General features: G+C 34.2%; 1 protein-coding gene across 2 annotated transcripts; it reads left to right on the top strand.

The window, feature by feature from the left end:
* Nucleotides 1–4,412: 4,412 nt before the first annotated feature.
* Nucleotides 4,413–17,453, top strand: LOC132558612 (uncharacterized). 2 transcript variants are annotated; one of them, XM_060223204.1, is made up of 12 exons: nucleotides 4,413–4,460; nucleotides 5,969–6,024; nucleotides 6,423–6,520; nucleotides 7,205–7,405; nucleotides 7,798–7,939; nucleotides 8,074–8,247; nucleotides 9,771–9,944; nucleotides 11,472–11,577; nucleotides 11,700–11,765; nucleotides 12,649–12,853; nucleotides 13,263–13,311; nucleotides 14,001–17,453. In XM_060223204.1, the coding sequence occupies exons 2-12, from the start codon at nucleotides 6,001–6,003 to the stop codon at nucleotides 14,046–14,048; spliced, it is 1,287 nt and encodes a 428-aa protein (XP_060079187.1). In that variant the 5' UTR covers nucleotides 4,413–4,460; nucleotides 5,969–6,000; the 3' UTR covers nucleotides 14,049–17,453. The 2 variants fall into 2 exon arrangements, with proteins under 2 accessions (XP_060079187.1, XP_060079185.1); XM_060223202.1 differs by having other exon boundaries at nucleotides 6,402–6,520.
* Nucleotides 17,454–17,973: the final 520 nt, after the last annotated feature.

Genomic DNA, 17,973 nt, shown 5'->3' with positions numbered 1-17,973 from the left:
TGTCACATACGTACATATTGTACCATTTATTATCAATATATATATATGTGTATATATCTTTTATATATAATTTTCGGATGTTAGTAAAGCATATCACCAAAGCTTTCGTCAACAGGACATGCCAGAGTAAAGCAATGAATCCATTGCGAGACCAGACGTTTCCTCTGCAGAACCCAGTTTGCAAGCATTATTTCATCGTCGGAAACCGACGAGACTTAACGGCAGAAGAGAGTCTCGTGGGTTTCCGACGGTGGCATTGTCTAAACTTACCACTTCGTCTCTCAGTTGATGTAGCAGAATATCCATAATTGTACTCATCTAGGAATCCCATGGGGCAACAGACAGTTCAGGCTCGGCACCCGTGAGGGGTCAGAAGGAGACACAATACTTTTTAGTCCTTAACAACAGGGTCCCATCCAAATGAACTTGTTTTTCGAAGGTGTTTCACTTCTCCAACCTGTAATCAAGTTGATCCATCAAACATCTGCATGTATACAGCGTGTAGCGGCGGGTCCGTTAGGGTACATGTATTGTTGTTATGTAACATGAATAGTTCCAAGTCTCGAAGGCTTTTGTCAATGGCTCTTTCACCCGAAATTAATGACAGCTGCGTGTCAGACACCAATATATTATACCCTTACAGGAGAAAGCAAGTATATACTATTTATCCACTTAAATCCCACTTGTCATTATTTACATTTATAAAAATACAGAACATGGCAGTTTACATTAATGTCGCATGCTAATAATGAAATTCTCCCATGTAAAATCACAGAATGGCTTAACGCTCTCAGCAATACATCATGGCGTACTGCATGCGTCCCGAGGGGCCATCCCGAGGACCAATTAAAATACTTATGAACTCTATTTTGTCCTGACCAGAATACATTATAGAAGTTCCTATGTAAATAAACATCTACAGACATCCCCTCAACGTGTGGATGTTAAGTTGTTTAACGCTCCACTTGGGGATAGCCATTTCGCACCCGTCATTTAGTTCTTCAAGAGCAGTATTCACGTTTAAATCCATCACCCTTTATAGTAGCATTCTGATGAGATTTAATCCCAAACTCGCGATGTTCTTTTATATATTGACAGTGAATTTGACCAAACATTTCATTGAAAATAAATGTTTGTGTTAGTTAAACCCTGAATGGACTCATCGCTGTTTGAAATTGATTTTCTTTCCTTGTTTTGTCTGGTAAATAGAAATGTACTTAAATGTGTATAGCTTACAACGGCACCGGTAAAGATTTGAGATTTGTGTGAACAAATGTGATTTTCGTGTGACTAGATTTCAGGAATTCAATAGACTTTGAAGGCAGTAGTAATCTACGATGAATGATTCTGGTCAATGACAGGTGTTTAAGGATGCATGTTCCTTACTAAAACATGTATATCCATCACTAGAGAGTTCCAAGTACATTGCCATATATGAAATAAATATTAAAGAAATTACCTAATTGGTGACATTTTTAAAGATTACAAGCAGGTAAGCATATTTAAAAGAGTTTACGTACAAACATGTGAATGAATTTTCTGTTAGTTTTGATTGATCATCCGAGCTCGTATCCAACAGAATTTGCTCTTTCATTATTCTAAATATTCTCCCATCTTACGTTTAGAAGCGAGTCTGTAATCGTTAAATATCTTAATTTTCACTCCATGTGTGTGCGCTTGTTATTTTATGAAATCACTTTTGAAATAGATAGAATCTAAAAAATTACGTTCCCTGTGTTTTCAAGTTACCTTAATTTATTCCCCGTTATTTACACCAACGCCACACTGACTTTGGAAGGCACACATTCAATGATCCTACCAATCGCTCGTAAATGAACGAGGTAAGGTAGGAAGGGAGGTAAGTCGTTGTAAACAACGTTTTGTTGCTTAAGCAAAGTGGCTTTATTTTCTTGTGTTAAACATGTATGACAATCCACCTGTGATGTTTTAATATCCGTCTGATAAGCTGCGGATAGCAAACACTTATACTTTAAATTGATGATATGGCGTTTGTGCACCTGTCACCCCAAGGTTCCACATAATTCATCGAAAATGAAATTACAGATCTTAGCTTAAAGTTTACGACAACTTGTGCCGGAGGGGTCGAACATGCAACCTAGGATAACACAACTAACGTTTTACTAACTGTGATATAAACCCTGATAAAAAAATCATCCATATTTTGATTCTAAATTCCAGATGGAAAGCATGAACTCTGAACAGTTGGTTCATTTAACTTTTAAGGTTTTTCGATGTAAGTGAAAATTTAAGCTTGAGGATAGGATTAAAGTTATCTGATCATATACCTTCAGTATTAAAAGCAACGCCTAAATGTCTAAAGTATGACAATCACAGATTTTAAAAACAAGTTACGATTCTTCTATTTCAGAAACACATTGAAATCTGGTTACATTTGTGATGAAAATAAATTCTGAATTACTGGGATTAAAACAGGATGCCCATGATTTTTCGGTTTCTTGAAGTTGCTGTATTTATTTACGATAATTTGCATCTAAACAAAATTGAATGTATTCATAAATGAAGAACTGTGTCGTCCGTTATAAATAAACAATTACAGGTGGACCAAAGACGGAAGCCGGTAAATTCAGCTTTTATAAAACCACAGACAGACAATAAATTTGAAATAAATAGTTTTCTAACCATGTCAGCAATTTATTTGTCAGACCAGGAACGTATCATGTTACATTCTATTACGTCACTTGTTTTATGATAAAATGCTTACTTTATTAAGTATATTACAGAAATAAGGATCCTTTATGCAAAATACTATCAAGTATTTATTCAATTGACTAAGTGATTGGCCTGGTATGAACCTGATTGGCCCTTGCAGAAAAAATATTGTTCTAAAGCATCCAGCTTTGTCTCGCAGGTACTTTGTTGAGTATCCCATCTGAAAGGCACTAATATAAATCGATTTATTGATATCCATAATTTCCTTTCAAATATTTATATACTTCATTTCTGGATATTCATAATTCATTTCGAGATATTCATAATTCATTTCTATATATCCATAATTCATTTCTATATATCCATAATTCATTTCTACATATTCATAATTCATTTACATAATTTAAAAAAAAAAGATGGCTGCCACATAATATAGTTTCCACCAGTGGCACTAGCAGGCTTCCGTATTTACATGTGTACAATATGGTGTTTTGAATAAGACAAAGAGCGATTTTGAAAGTTATAACTACAAGTAACTGCATGAAAAATTTTACACCATGGGTAATTTTCAAATCGAAATTATCACGGAATTAAATGTACATATATCAAAGCCCGTGTTATCATCATGTTAATCATGGTGAAAATGTGTACGATACACTGAAAAAGACCAAGCTTCAAAATGAATGCAACAGATATTTAATGAGACGACTTTGCGGGCACCTTGCGCTAAATCTAAATATGATACATTACATTACAAGAGACTTATCACTGTGTTTTCCTTTTGTAAAACTTCGGTACCTTTATAAAGTCACACGAAATGTGTATCCATACACCATGATTTCTAAGATAAATGTATGATTGATTTTGTACTATACTGTAATCCAGACACTTGTTTGAAAATTTGCGCTTTAATAACATTATAATCGGAAACACTGAAATGATAGTAAGAAGTAGAATAGGATGACGTGTATAAAGTTCCGGAAAGCAATGCACTAGGCCTAGTTATTCAACAATTTTATATTTATATTTTTTTTATTTATCAAAAATATTAGATATTTATTTTCAATCTTAGTTTTGTAATTTTGTCCGACATACTATATGCACGGATATTTATACGTGTAAGCCCGAGCTTTTTCTTCCTATGGAAGCTACGCCCCTGACATTATAAAATTTTCGTCGTTTTTAGGGAAATTTCTATTCGTAGGTTATTTGACCACGGACTTGGGTATATCAAAGTCCGTGAATGTATCATTAATGCATTTTCAGAGTAGGGGATATTCTTTTATAATGTTTTTTACACATAGAAGAAAGAGCGAGTTGTCCACAAAGAATTTATTTCTACTATTCTATAAGTTGTTGAAACAAAAGTGGACGACAAAAATCATTAAACTCAACTGGGTTAAATACATATCATTTTGCACTACATTTTTGTATCTTACTGAAGAAGATTTTAGTTCATATAATAATGTATCAGGTCGCATTAACACTAAATACAAATTAATCTACTTCCTTTACCAGAGACATCGACGGGTATATATAACACAAATACGTCTCTGTTTTACGCTTCATTTTTAAACAAAGATTATTGAATGAAATGAATCAATTCGCACTGGGTCTATTCGATAAAGTATACATTTTCCTAAAACACCGTGCAATCCCGCCAAAATCGCAGTCCCTGAGACGCTTTTAATCTCCGAAACGAGGCGCGCATCCATTAGTCAATTCGTTCGAAGACATTTCGCACATTTGTTTCTTCTGATATTGTGACGGTAAGTTATCATTAAGAGAAATGCAACTCACAGAAACTATTATCTGTAACAACGTATTCGATTATATGGAAGAAATTATATGCTGGTGAAATTTTGTCGCTATAAGTGCTATATGTCGTACTTGGCGAATGGACCTTGCCGTTACACGAGTTGACTTTCCGCGATTGACAGTCAAATCGGGCATGTTTATGTTTTTATGAGTGTTATGTTGAATTTGTCTCGCGAAATAAATCTTTTTGGACGTTATTGCAATGTTGACAATACTTTAAAGGGATGTTACTGGATATCAGAAGTTTGAATTGATCCATCAAGTAACTTGCCATAAAAAATGATAAGCGTAGGCAGATATATACAGATGACAAAGCTGGTTAATCAATAATAACAATCATAGCTAGGTTAGTATACTGTAGACTTGAATTGTTTTTTTTCTCCATCCGATATGGTAAATATCTCTTTATTATACACAGAATCGCTCATTGTTCGTGTATATAAAACAAGTCTTGCTTTCTAAACTAATTGTTGTGGAAGTGGGAACACTCCTTGTTTAGAAGTAATCATTTTTACATGAGTTGCCCTTCGCTCGGCGGTATTGTAGATATTCCTTGATGCAGGATAATTTAATGACCTCCCTTGATTAAGTTATAACCAGAAATCTGTGTCTCGTGTGACAAATATAGTGTGTTGCAGTACCCACTGTATTACATATTATACTAATATACTTCTGTTTTCAAAATAGGAGATAATTCCCATTTGTTAATGTTACTAGTCAAGTGTGTAATATGAAGGAATAGGCGATACAAAATGACATATCCCTTAATAGTGCTCAAACTTGCAACCTTTTGCAGTAAAGATCAATTTCACCTGCTACTCAAAAAAATTATACAGCTAATCAGCTTTTGAAAACTTGTGTGATGAATTCCAAGGTGTTTGGTTTGATCCTTGGTAATTTGCGCTTTGTTTATGTCTTGAGAAATTATGGATCATTCAGTGCTGTCATGATTGGGCAAAACACTTTAATGTATCCAAATGGGACCATACTTTCGGAGCTGTTTTGTGTATCCAATGGGAGGATGTTTCAATCCTACTACTGTTGTTGTTCAGTAATAAATGGCCATTTGTTACTAACAGGAGAGTCTGAGACCCAGCTCAGTTGTTCACCCTGGTTATTCATTGCATAAAAACCCAGTGATTACAAGCTAACAAATCTGTGTATAGACAACTTGAATTGAGGCTTCATTTGGTTTTAATTTGGTTGACAATGATTCCATCGGCATCTAAATAGAAATTTATATGATTTATGAAATATCGATCAAGAATAATTTGGTGAATCATGTATATATAATTGGAGGAGTTAAATTCTAATAATCATAATCATGGCAATTACCGAAAATTTTAATTCACCTATACACAGTCATTTGACTAAATACAGTACCCCAAATTAATTTGAGTAAAACAAACTAGATGAGATTTAATTGTTTGCTATATACTTTTTGTGTTGTGTTTTACAGAAACTAAAACAGGCTATAGTTATTGATAGAAAATGGAGGCTGAAGCTTCAACAGAGGTAAGTATCGTATTGCCTCTATTTTGTATCGGGCATTTGGAGAGATTCTCCAATAGCTTAAGTTGTAATTGACAGCTGACATATGTTGATCTAATATGGCCACTTCTAACAAACTGTGGTACATATGGCAAAAGCTACTGTGAATTTATTTTGCAGACTTAAATTTCTTCTTTACACAATGACAAGTCATTTGAGTATATGGTACCTTATATGTAAAGCCGATGCACTATTAAACTACAATCAGCTACAAAGTTTTAGCTTTACTAGCCTGAAACATAAATTTTATAAACTGTTAACCTGTTCTTTGTATGACAATATTGATGAAAAACATTTTATGGCAGCCTTTGTAAATGTGCATATTTATGTAATATATAAAGGTCCAATCTCTGATTGCCAAGGCATTTGAGGCAAGTGGCAGTAATTCTAACACTCCAGCAGAGTGCAGCACAGAAGAGCAGTACCTAGTAATACCACCGGAACATGTCAATGAAGAAGTGTAAGTGTATATCTATATATTGTTATACCGAAGAGAAATGTATGTCATGATATTGTATTTTAACATCAAGCTAGGTCTAGTACATTTATGGTACATGACTACAGTATCATGACTGTCTTCAATCTTCATATTTTCTTTGGGACACTCCTATACTAACTGTAGCTGGCATAGCAAAAGAAAGAGTGATTATCATTTTCTGATGAAATTTATTTTATCCATTTGTAAATTGAACAAACTTTTTTATGTATTCAGTCTCAGTGAAAGGTCATTATCAGTTATCTGTGATCATGATTTTAGGTCAAGGTCACAGCTAATATATATTGCAAAATCTTTTCATGATGATATTCGAAGTAGAATATTTGGCATGTCCCTATGTTCCATGAAACTTCATGCAAATATTACTGCTTTTGTTCTTTTGAAATAGTTGAAGGTCAGCTTCATTCATGTACATTGTAGGTCAAGGTCGTGGCTGCATAATCTTCATGGTGATTGTGAAATAAGAGAGGTGGCTTTGAATTAAGTTCATAAATCTTTCTTTGAATATTTATTACTGACTTCAATTTCTCTATATTAGAAGCTATACAGACTTTCAAATGGTAATAACTAATGTAGTTGACATCTGAGTGTAGGACTTCTGTGACCATGAGAACTATATATGTATATGTATGGTTTGTTTTCTTCCAGTATTGTGATAGATACAACAGCTACAGATGCTCACCGTGTTACTCGAATTAAAGTAGGCAACCAAGAATTCAACGTCACCAAAGTAGAGCCACAAAGAGAAGAAGATGAAAGCACTGCCCAACCCATGGACTGCAGTATTTCTAGTGAAAATGGTGGTGGTGGTGAAGAAATGGAAGCAGCATCGTCAATTATGGCAATACAGTAAGTTATCAGCTTTTGTGATTGGATGATATCACCCATCTAGAAAGTTTGTAAGGTTCTTCTGACATGCTTATGTCATTATACAATACTTGCATTGTTTACAGAGTTCATTTTTATGTTGTTTGTTCTTGTAAAAAAAATGCTTATTAATTGCACTAAAGTGCCATTTTATGCTGAAATGTACATCATTATAAGGCTGTTTAAACACATACACTAGCCTCTTAAGTTCTCCACTTCTCCTGAAACCACAAAAATGTAAATCTAATGAAAAAAAAATGCATAAATTCTTCAGTGTTTGAGCCTCTGCTGATGAACATACTATTTTCATGTAATACTAATTGATTCTCAGTCTTTACTTTGCAGTCTTAAAGTTGTACTTTCCTCCCTTGTAGAGCAGCATCATACACTAAACCTTTGACATTTGAAGTGATTGAGTCTGCATCACAGCGGGGCCTTCCTAAGCTGATGGATAGCTTTGGATATGGCTACACACTACGACGCACTTCAAATGTGAAGTCAAGAGGGAGATACAAGGTGAGTGTTCTACTGCAGATTTGAATAATAAATACCAATTGTTTTCAAGGAAAGTATCATTCCTAAAAATAAAGTTGTGATTCTAATAGGTCGCAGGATTAGATCTAGAGTTTTCTTCTAAAAATCAATTACAGGGGAAAAAGGCCAACTTGAAAAGAATGTACTGGCGTTGTGCTGTGAGAGGGAAACAATACAGCTGTGGGGCTGGTGTGATTCAGGAGGGTGATGATGTTTTTATTCGTAACGACCAGCAACATGGACACTTGCCAAAACCAGATGGTGTCCAGCAGGTCAAGATCAGGAAACAGGTAATTTTCCTTATTCATTGTTTTTTGGCTCACCTTCATCAGATGATAGGCTATTCAAATTGTCCTATGTCTTTGGTCTGTCATCCATCTTGTTAGCACTATTTTTTGAAAAATACTGTAAAATTTTATATACAGGTCTCCTGATTACTAGTTGTGCTGTTTTGATTTTGGAAGTAATCAAGAAAAAAATGGCTCACAGGTGGCCATCTTGGATTTTAACAATGAAAGTTTGTTATTGCTGCTTCTTGGAAAATACTTGACGTTTTTTTTTTCCAGATTTCATATTATGTAGGTTCTCTTTGGTCCATAATTGCCATCAGGCATTCATCAGGTAATTAGAGTAAAGGTTATAAAACCAGATAATAAGTCTTAAGGTCATCAAACCAGGTAATAAGTCTTAAGGTCATCAGACCAGGTAATAAGTCTTAAGGTCATCAGACCAGGTAATAAGTTTAAGGTCATCAAACCAGGTAATAAGTCTTAAGGTCATCAGACCAGGTAATAAGTTTAAGGTCATCAAACCAGGTAATAAGTCTTAAGGTCATCAGACCAGGTAATAAGTTTAAGGTCATCAAACCAGGTAATAAGTCTTAAGGTCATCAGACCAGGTAATAAGTTTAAGGTCATCAAACCAGGTAATAAGTCTAGGTCATCAAACCAGATAATAAGTCTTAAGGTCATCAAACTAGGTAATAAGAAAAAAGGGCATCAAACTAGGTAATAAGTCTTAAGGTCATCAAGCAGGTAATAAGTCTCAAGGTCATCAAACCAGGTGATAAGTCTTAAGGTCATCAAACCAGATAATAAGTCTTAAGGTCATCAAACTAGGTAATAAGACAAAAGGGCATCAAACCAGGTAATAAGTCTTAAGGTCATCAAGCAGGTAATAAGTCTCAAGGTCATCAAGCAGGTAATAAGTCTCAAGGTCATCAGACCAGGTAATAAGTCTAAATAGTCCTCAAACTTGTTAATAAGTCTTAAGGTCATCAAACCAGGTAATAAGTCTTAAGGTCATCAAGCAGGTAATAAGTCTCAAGGTCATCAAGCAGGTAATAAGACAAAAGGGCATCAAACCAGGTAATATGTCTATAGGTCATCAAACTAGGTAATAAGTCTAAAGGTCATCAAACCAGGTAATAAGTCTTAAGGTCATCAAACCAGGTAATATGTCTATAGGTCATCAAACTAGGTAATAAGTCTTAAGGTCATCAAACCAGGTAATGAGTCTAAATAGTCCTCAAACTAGGTTAGAGACTGAAAGTCAGCAAACAGGGTTAAAGAACTGAAGCTGAAGATAAATGTAATAGGAATAAAAGTCACATGTGCCCATAAAAGTATTGGAAGTTTATGGAATCAGGTAATAGGTCTTAACAGCAGACTAAGGGCTCAAGTTCCAGGTTATAAGACTATTAGTTTATTGAGCCTGGTTATAGAGTTGTAAATAGATCTAATGTTATAGTTCAATGAACTTCATTGAGGCAAGTTTGTAGAACTTTAATTCATTCATGAATGTTGTCACACAGGTAAAGTTGCTGGCCCAACAAAACATCTTGGATACTGGTCCAGCCCTAGTCAATTCTGTGTTGCTGGACAATGCTGAGGGAGACGAAACAGAGTGCAGTCGATCTATCCATTCAAACCTTGTGCGGACAGCCAACCGTATCAGAGAGAAGATGAAAGAAAAAGCGGAAATTACTGTAAGTTTTTTCCCTCTAAAATTACTTGTATAAATTCCATGGCTGCAATCCAATGGAGTAGGGTGAAATTTTGCATTTCTAGTTCACCTGACCCAAAGAGCCAAGTGAGATTATGTCAAGGTGTGTCGTCCGTCTGTTAACTTTTCACTTAAAACAATTTCTCAATAATGAAAAGGCCCAGGGTACTGATATTGGGCCTGTAACATGCTGGGCTGAATGGCTATCTAGTTGATTAAATTAATGACCATGACCCAACTTTCAAGGTCACAGAGGTCAAATGTATGAAAATCTTCAAACAACTTCTATTCAGTAACAGATAGGCTAAGGGTATTGATATTAGGCCTGCAGCATACTGGGATGAAGGGCTACCAAGTTTGTTTAAATGAATGACCTTGACCCTCTTTCAATGTCACAGGGGTCAAACACGTTTAAAAAAGCTTCAAACAACTTCTTGGTAAAGTAAATGCCATTGGTAATGATATTGGGCCTTTAGCATACTGGGAAAAAGGACTACCAAGTGTGTTCAAATGAATGACCTTGACCCACTTTCAATGTGATTTTCTCAATTTACCCCATTCTCCACCTTATGATAAACAGATGCATTGTATATATTGGTTTATAGTGAGGATTGGCCTTGTACTCCATCCAGTCTTCCCTCTGAAATCTTCAAATAATTCCAGGACCATAACATTACTATTGAAACCTTTATACTGTACTATTAAGTGAAGTCAATGATCATGCTTTCAGATTTGCTATCCACACAGGGAACCCTATCTTCATGCTTTGCTGATGGTGTCATTTCACTAAATCACTACAGTATTACTAATTCCAATGTATGCCCTTGTCAACCAGCATTGGTCAAATAGGTTGAAAATATTTATAACAACTTATTCTAAGTAACCAGAAAACCTTAAAGATATGATGGTTTCCAAATTTGTTCAACTGTACAACCTTGTTAAACTTTCAACATCAGAAGGTAAACTGTTTTAAATTCTTAACAGGTTGTTGTAACTTGTTCAGTCACCTTTTAATGTTACACAACTTCATGTCAATTAACAAACAGGTGAGCGATGCAGGCCCAGTGGCCGTCTTAAATTGACATTCATGATTTAAATACATATCGTGAATGAGCTGAATATGATTGTAGCTTTTTTTGGTTAAAATATGGTAGATTTGACCTGGGTGTGGGGCAGTCATTATGCAAGAATCAAGCAAAGAAAACTCAACTTAGTTAATAGATCACAGAATATTCAGTCAAGCAACTCCTTTAAAATGATGAATAGTTTGTATATTGTTAATGGTGTGTTTTGTAGGAAATACTGGTTTCATTTTTCAATAAGACCAGGGAAGAAGGGAAACAAGACATTACTTAATTTTAAAATATCCAAATTTAACGACAACTACATGTATAGACATTATGTATAATATCAAAATGTGTTTCTTTCTAGATATAACACATTTAATAAGGTTGTAATCATATTTTGTAGTGTCTTTTGAAAACTTTGATGTGTTTTTCATGTTGTACAGGTGGAGTCCCTGTTGCAAAATGTATTCCAGTATTTTCAAAATGAGGAGAGAGCAGGCGCTGTCAGTAACTTGAATAACCCCATGAAGAGATTAAGTGAAGCATCTGGTAAATTACAAATTAGACAAAAGTATTATTAACTTCAAATTCTAAGTATACTTTCCATAATATTTCTGAATTCTTGAAATATCTCTTGATAAAATTAAACTGATACATTTTATCTGTTTTAGGTATGCCAACTCGAACATTGAGGAAGAAATTAGGTCTTGTGAACGAAAAAGAAATAGCTATTAAACGTGAGTTATTTTTCTGGTAAAATGTATTAAGATTAAAAAAAATCTTGCCTCGCCCCACACAAAATGTATTGGGCTGATATGATAATGAATAATCTGTTCGTTTTTCATTGAACTTTGAAGAATAACTTCAAATCTATTACTCTAAAATTAAACTTGTATTTTTCTATAATAGGGAATTTCAGATATGTTTGAATAGATTACATATGAACGAATATCGATCATTTCTAATATACTGTATCAACTACACTTACCAATAACAGAAGATCTCTTGAGATGAAAGAGTAAGATAGAAAAACTTGTCACAATTCCAGATTTTGGATTGAAGTTCCTTTTGGTAGGGTGTAGTAGTGTAGCACTCTGTAATTAATTCCATACAAACACATTCTTTGTTGATTATGAACCTGACTTTGTATATTGGGTATGGTGATCACTTTGTCATTGTGTCCATCCTTAAATTGTGCATGAGATATTTATGAACTGAATAACTAACTTAAATAAGAATTTCTCCACAGTGTATAACATCAAGTTGTCCACAATTTTTTTTCCATACCACATATCGGCCTTTCTTGTACACAGGTTTTCTACGATTTTTTCCTTGTCGCTAATCAACTGTTCTTGTACACAGGTTGTCCTCAATTTTTTTCCTATACCACTTATCAGCCTTTCTTGTACGCATGGTGTCCATAATTTTATCCCATACAACTATGCAGCCTTTCTTGTACACAGGTTGTCTGCAATTTTTTCTGTACCACTAATCAGCCATTCTTTTGCTCACATTGTTCACAATTTTGTTCAAATTTTTCATACCACCAAGAAACCCTTCTTGTACATTGATTATCTTCAGTGTTTTCCTTTAATAGATTTTGTGTAATTAAAATATCAGGTTGTGTCGGAGGTGAAGTAAAAAAAACACAGGCAGAATCAGGCAACTCGACAGAAGATGCCATTATAGATGTTCTAGAGGATTTGGAGAAAAAGAAAGTGAATTTTACTACAGTGAATGTAAGGTCTGCTCTTAGAATGAAATATCCAGCACTAAGCATATCACAGGTTGTGCTTGGACGAACTCTTCGAAAACTTGGATATCAGTAAGTTTGAAGCATGTTAGCAACACATCATGTTCTTGACACATGCATCTTATCTGAATACTGTCAGTGATAGCTGGGTAACTAATTCACTCAAACTTATCCAACCTGTTGGTCATAAAATGTTGCATTCATTGGAACGGTCCTCTTATAAACTGCTTATTTTACTTTCTCAAAAACTGATCTTGTTTTAAACAGAAGTATTACAGCTTGTACCTAGATGTTATATTTAAAAACTGTTTCTTGATCGTTGGGCCAAGCCCCCATGTCTTGAAACAAACTTTATACATCACTTAACAGCTGAAGGAAGGCATTGGAGAGATGTATACTGATTTTTTTTGGTAGCTAGGAATTATTGATTTTGATGATGGTTAAACACGTTTTCTTTATTTTTGTTTATTGACTCTTTCAGAACAAGAAATACACACATATTTGATTTGGAACTTGAGAAAAAATCTGTAGTAAGTATTCATTAAAATTTACAATGTATATACAATCAATCTATTTCTTAATTTCTTGTGTCGAATAAGTTTGAATGTATTATAACCACAGGGCTCCTGGTTCTGTGTGAGTATAAGAGGAAGGCACAAACACAGCGGTATTAGAAATCCTCCTCTAGTGGAAACACAATTATCCATGAATATCATTTAGTGAAAAGTCTGATAAGATGTTGTGAACCATACAGACTCTCAAGACCTGGAGCTATCCACTTTTCACCAATAGATCTCCTCTTCTGATTATTGTAAATTTTGCTGTTAGTTAAACAAAGAGCTTTCCTTTGTTTACGAGATATCCAGTGATAACAAAAAGGTAGAAATAGAAATTGTGTAATGTTGATGGCAATGTATTTGGTAAGCGACATGATCATTCAGCAAGACAGGTTTTGTTTGTCACCTGCTAGGTTCGTAATCCAAACAGTTATGTCGAGCCCTGACAGAAAGAAAATTAATGAGTTTAATAAAACTAATCGGAACTGAATATGTGAATTTTTAAGAAAATATTATTAACAGGTTGACAATCTGTAACATCTCTTTAAGACAAAGCCTCAAATTAAATAACATTTTGTTACAAAAGGTCGGCCCCTGTCAGTGATAAAAACATAACAAGTACGTTCTTTTAAATTTTAGTATGTATTATGTTTCTGTTTCAGGTAGTGCATAAAAAACCTGAAGTTATCAAATTGGTGAGAAACACATGAGCACCTCAAATACCTGACTGTGTACACCTTGATGAACCTTGATTTACATTCTAATTAGGATCATGTGAATAATCTTCTTAACTCCATTACAATAAACAGTTATACATTTAGTATACTAAGAATCTTGAGAATGATGAAACTTTTTCAGACAGTGACTGGTAATTTTGAAAAATTCGTACTCAGAGTGGGAGATGTGTGCAATAAACATAATGGAGATGAATTGACCTATTAGTGGGAGAGTTGTGTATACAAATTTTGAGTAATGTCGAAGTACTCATATCGTAGACATGAAGAAGAAAGTCTTGTGGAGTTGCTGAAATGTAACTGTATTCACATCTGGACATGAATTGTATGCAGTGAGTCGTGTCAAGGTGCTATAACATTATTACATTCACACATCTAGAAGTGTGTTATGAAGTGTCTTGTGATATGAAGTAAATTAAGTAGAGATGCTGAAATGTGACAGTATTCACATCTAGACATGTGTTGTATGCAGTAAGTCTTGTGGAGGTTCTATAACATTATAATGTACACACATCTAGATGTGTGATATGAAGTGTGTCTTAGGGATGTGCTGAAATGTAAACATACTCAAGTGAAGACATGTGTCTTGAAGTAAATTTGGTGGAGATGCTGAAATGTAAAGATACTCAAGTGTAGATATGTGTCTTGAAGTCAATTTGATGGAGATGCTGAAATGTAAACATACTTGCATACAGCTGTGGGTGTATGAAGAGAGTCTTATGGAATTAACTCCATCTACAGGAACATTTGGAGATGCCCTTATTCCATTGAGTGCAACTTTTCTTCTGCTTATCTTTAGATCACTTTGAGTTTGTGATAACTGGATGAGTTTTGGTCCGAGGCATCCTTGTGCGGAAAATTGATTTTGTATAAATGTTGAGTCTATGTACCCTAGGAAATTATAGGTAAATCTTTAGTCCTTCATCATTGGGATAAAAGTGTTTTATCTAAATATTACATCCTTACATCAAGGGAATTCCATTTTGTATAAATGAAGGGCTGTCCACTTTGGATTGAAGGCCGGAACCTGATAGAGGGTCTGGAAGTAAATCTTGAAAAGTTCTTTTTGGAAATTCTTTGTAGTATAACTAAATTGCTTGAATATCCAGGTGAGCATCACAGACCCTATTGGCCTCTTGTTTATATGAATTCTACCTTAGACATTTTTATCATTACTTGTTAAAATTCTTTAAAACTTCATTCTGTTGTTTTGAACCTCAGACACTTGAAAAACCATGTTGGCAAACAAATATGTATTAAATACAGCATGAAGACAAATGTTGACCAACACTGAATTTTTAAGTTTGGCGTTGAACACTTGGTACAGAGAAACAATAACTGTATGATTTTTAGAGTCAACAATTGGCCAGATTGCTGATTTTCCTATATTTACAACAGCAAGGGCAGACATTATCTCTCTCGTTACTCTTCCTATTTACAAATATTTACACAAATTAACAAAGTTGAGAGTTTATATCCCAGTATACTGGATTTTATATGATTGCATAAAAAGGGTTTGGAGTTGTCATTAACATTGAATCAACTTAAATTTGTTTAATGTCTCCACTTAATTTGTTTAGTCAGGCCTATTTACAGGTCTCTGTATTTCACAATGTGTTCTGAGCCTCAGTATGATATGCATGTGTAGAGAGTTATTGACCACACTGAGGATGAATGTATGTAATGTTTGTACAGACTAGAGTATACAAGGATATTTTGAAAGAATCCAGAAAAGATAAAGCCAAACTTAATTTTTAAACATGTTTGATGTGTTCAGTACCGTTCTGTTTTTATGCCATAAGGATTTATTCTTCCCTATTTCAATTGCTCTTAAATTTTCTCATGAAATGTGAGAATGTATTTCCTATGGGTATGCTTTTGCTTTGAAATCATGTGAGATATTTGTGAAGTCCAGTGCAGGCAGGGACCATTTACATTGTTTATGCTACTGAAGTGTTCATGCCAAGTGTATGTTAGGGTGAGGGTGTCTCTCTCAGCATTCACATGACAGAGGCACACTTGTCAACAGTCAGTGCAAGTGTATTTACATGATGTAGTTATATTAAATGTTCTGTTCATATTGTTCATTTGTTTAACAAAACTTCTATTTTGCTCTTTGTTTTTCTGTTATGTTTACCTTTGAACAGTGGTGTAACAAGTTGTACGATTTGTGGTCATGATCATTTGATCAAAGTCAAGGTCATAAGTCAAATTATCAACTGAATTGTGCATGTTGCCACAAATGAATAGTTTCACCTTTTACAATTCTTGTAATAAAAGTCAATTAGTGTAAATTGTAGAAATGATAGTACATACAACACAATTTAAGTAAGATTAAAAGGAAGCATGCTGCCTGAAGTCTGAGACTGTAAGGTAGCATACCGACTTAAGTCAGAGACTGTAAGGTAGATTACCGACTTAAGCCTGAGACTGTAAGGTAGCATGCTGACTTAAGTTTGAGACTGTAAGGTAGCATACCAACTTAAGTCTGAGACTGTAAGGTAGCATACTGACTTTAAGGTAGCATGCCGACTTAAGTCTGAGACTATAAGGTAGCATTTCGACTTAAGTCTGAGACTGAAAGGTAGCATACTGACTTAAGTCTGGGACTGTAAGGTAGCATACTGACTTAAGTCTTGGACTGTAAGAAGCCTATAATGGTTTTTTGTCATGTTGGATGTATTTTGTGCTGTACCAGACATGGAGTTTACTTCATTTTTAACTTGCCTCTCAAAAGGAGTGGGGAGCTTATTTTGTCACATTAGTGCCAGCTTCAGTGTTGGTTTCTAAATGTTAAGTGGTGAAAGGCATCATTAAATTTCTTTATAAACTCATTTAGTTTGGGGGTAGCTATGTGGCTTCTATTATTTATAGGAGTCAGAATAAATAATTTTTCAGAAAAAAGTCTAGATGGTTTTTTTGGGTTTTTTTTTTTATAGTTTTTATATTATTACATTTTGGACTTCTGACTTTTTTTATGTAAAATCTGAAGTTATAAATGAATTTTAAGAAAAAAGTCAGATTTGTTTTTTCTTCAAACATTTTTGAACCAAATTTTTGAAGACCATATTTCCTGTTTAAATATCAGTATATTGGGATATAGATTCCAGTTGGTGAAACCCCACCCTAATGCTAGTTTTAGTTTAAGCAAAGAACAATATGAGACAGGCTATTGTACCATAGGCACTACTCGTTAATTTTTTTGGTCACTTGGGAAAATATACGGTAGGCTGTCCATCTTTAATTTTAATCAAGTTTTTCTTTAGATCAATGAAAATTTAAACAGTATTTGTATTTGTTTTACATGGATAGGCTTTTTACATGAACTCTAAGGCATGTGAATGTTAAAATACATTGTATATGTTTACATATCTGTTATTACTGTACGTGTTAACTGTTATACAGTCATATTAAATACAAATTAAAAGAAGACTCTTACTTCTGTTTGTTATCACTGAGATTTTAGAACATGTGTTTGGAGTCATCTTGTTTCATGTGTTGTCGTCTACTGTGTGTAAGCTTTTAACATCCTTTGAAGTTACACTTGTAGGATTTAGTTTAAATTTTTTCTAAGATGGTCCCCAACAGATGTTTTTTTTTGGTCGCGGCAAAATCCAAGATTCCTGCCATCTGAATTGAGAGACATTTCAAATTTCTTTAGTTTTAATGATGTCATTGAAATGAAAATTTGTTTAAAAATTAAATTTTTACATTGTTTTTGATGGAAACTTGTTGAAAACAATCAAGACATATGCACTAATAGTTCACTGCCAGTACTGCTATAACAGGTCCAGTGGAATTATTGCTGCAAGAAGATTTGAAGTTTACAGAAAGCAGAAGTAGAGCTACCCCCAAACAACTTCAGGATTTTACAAAAATCTGTGTTGAGAATGTTGATCTG

Source organism: Ylistrum balloti, unplaced genomic scaffold (genome assembly GCF_031769215.1).
Source record: "Ylistrum balloti isolate Yb309-2 unplaced genomic scaffold, AGI_CSIRO_Ybal_v1 Utg370800, whole genome shotgun sequence".
Lineage (NCBI taxonomy): Eukaryota > Metazoa > Mollusca > Bivalvia > Pectinida > Pectinidae > Ylistrum > Ylistrum balloti.
Note: the sequence above shows the minus strand (reverse complement) of the source record. Positions and strands in the feature narration are given on the sequence as shown.

Coding starts and splice junctions, on each gene's coding strand:
- LOC132558612 (XM_060223202.1), top strand. CDS start 6,001: ATGGAGGCTGAAGCTTCAACAGAG. Junction 6,521..7,204: donor GAACATGTCAATGAAGAAGT/GTAAGTGTATAT, acceptor GTTTTCTTCCAG/TATTGTGATAGATACAACAG. Junction 11,578..11,699: donor GAGATTAAGTGAAGCATCTG/GTAAATTACAAA, acceptor TATCTGTTTTAG/GTATGCCAACTCGAACATTG.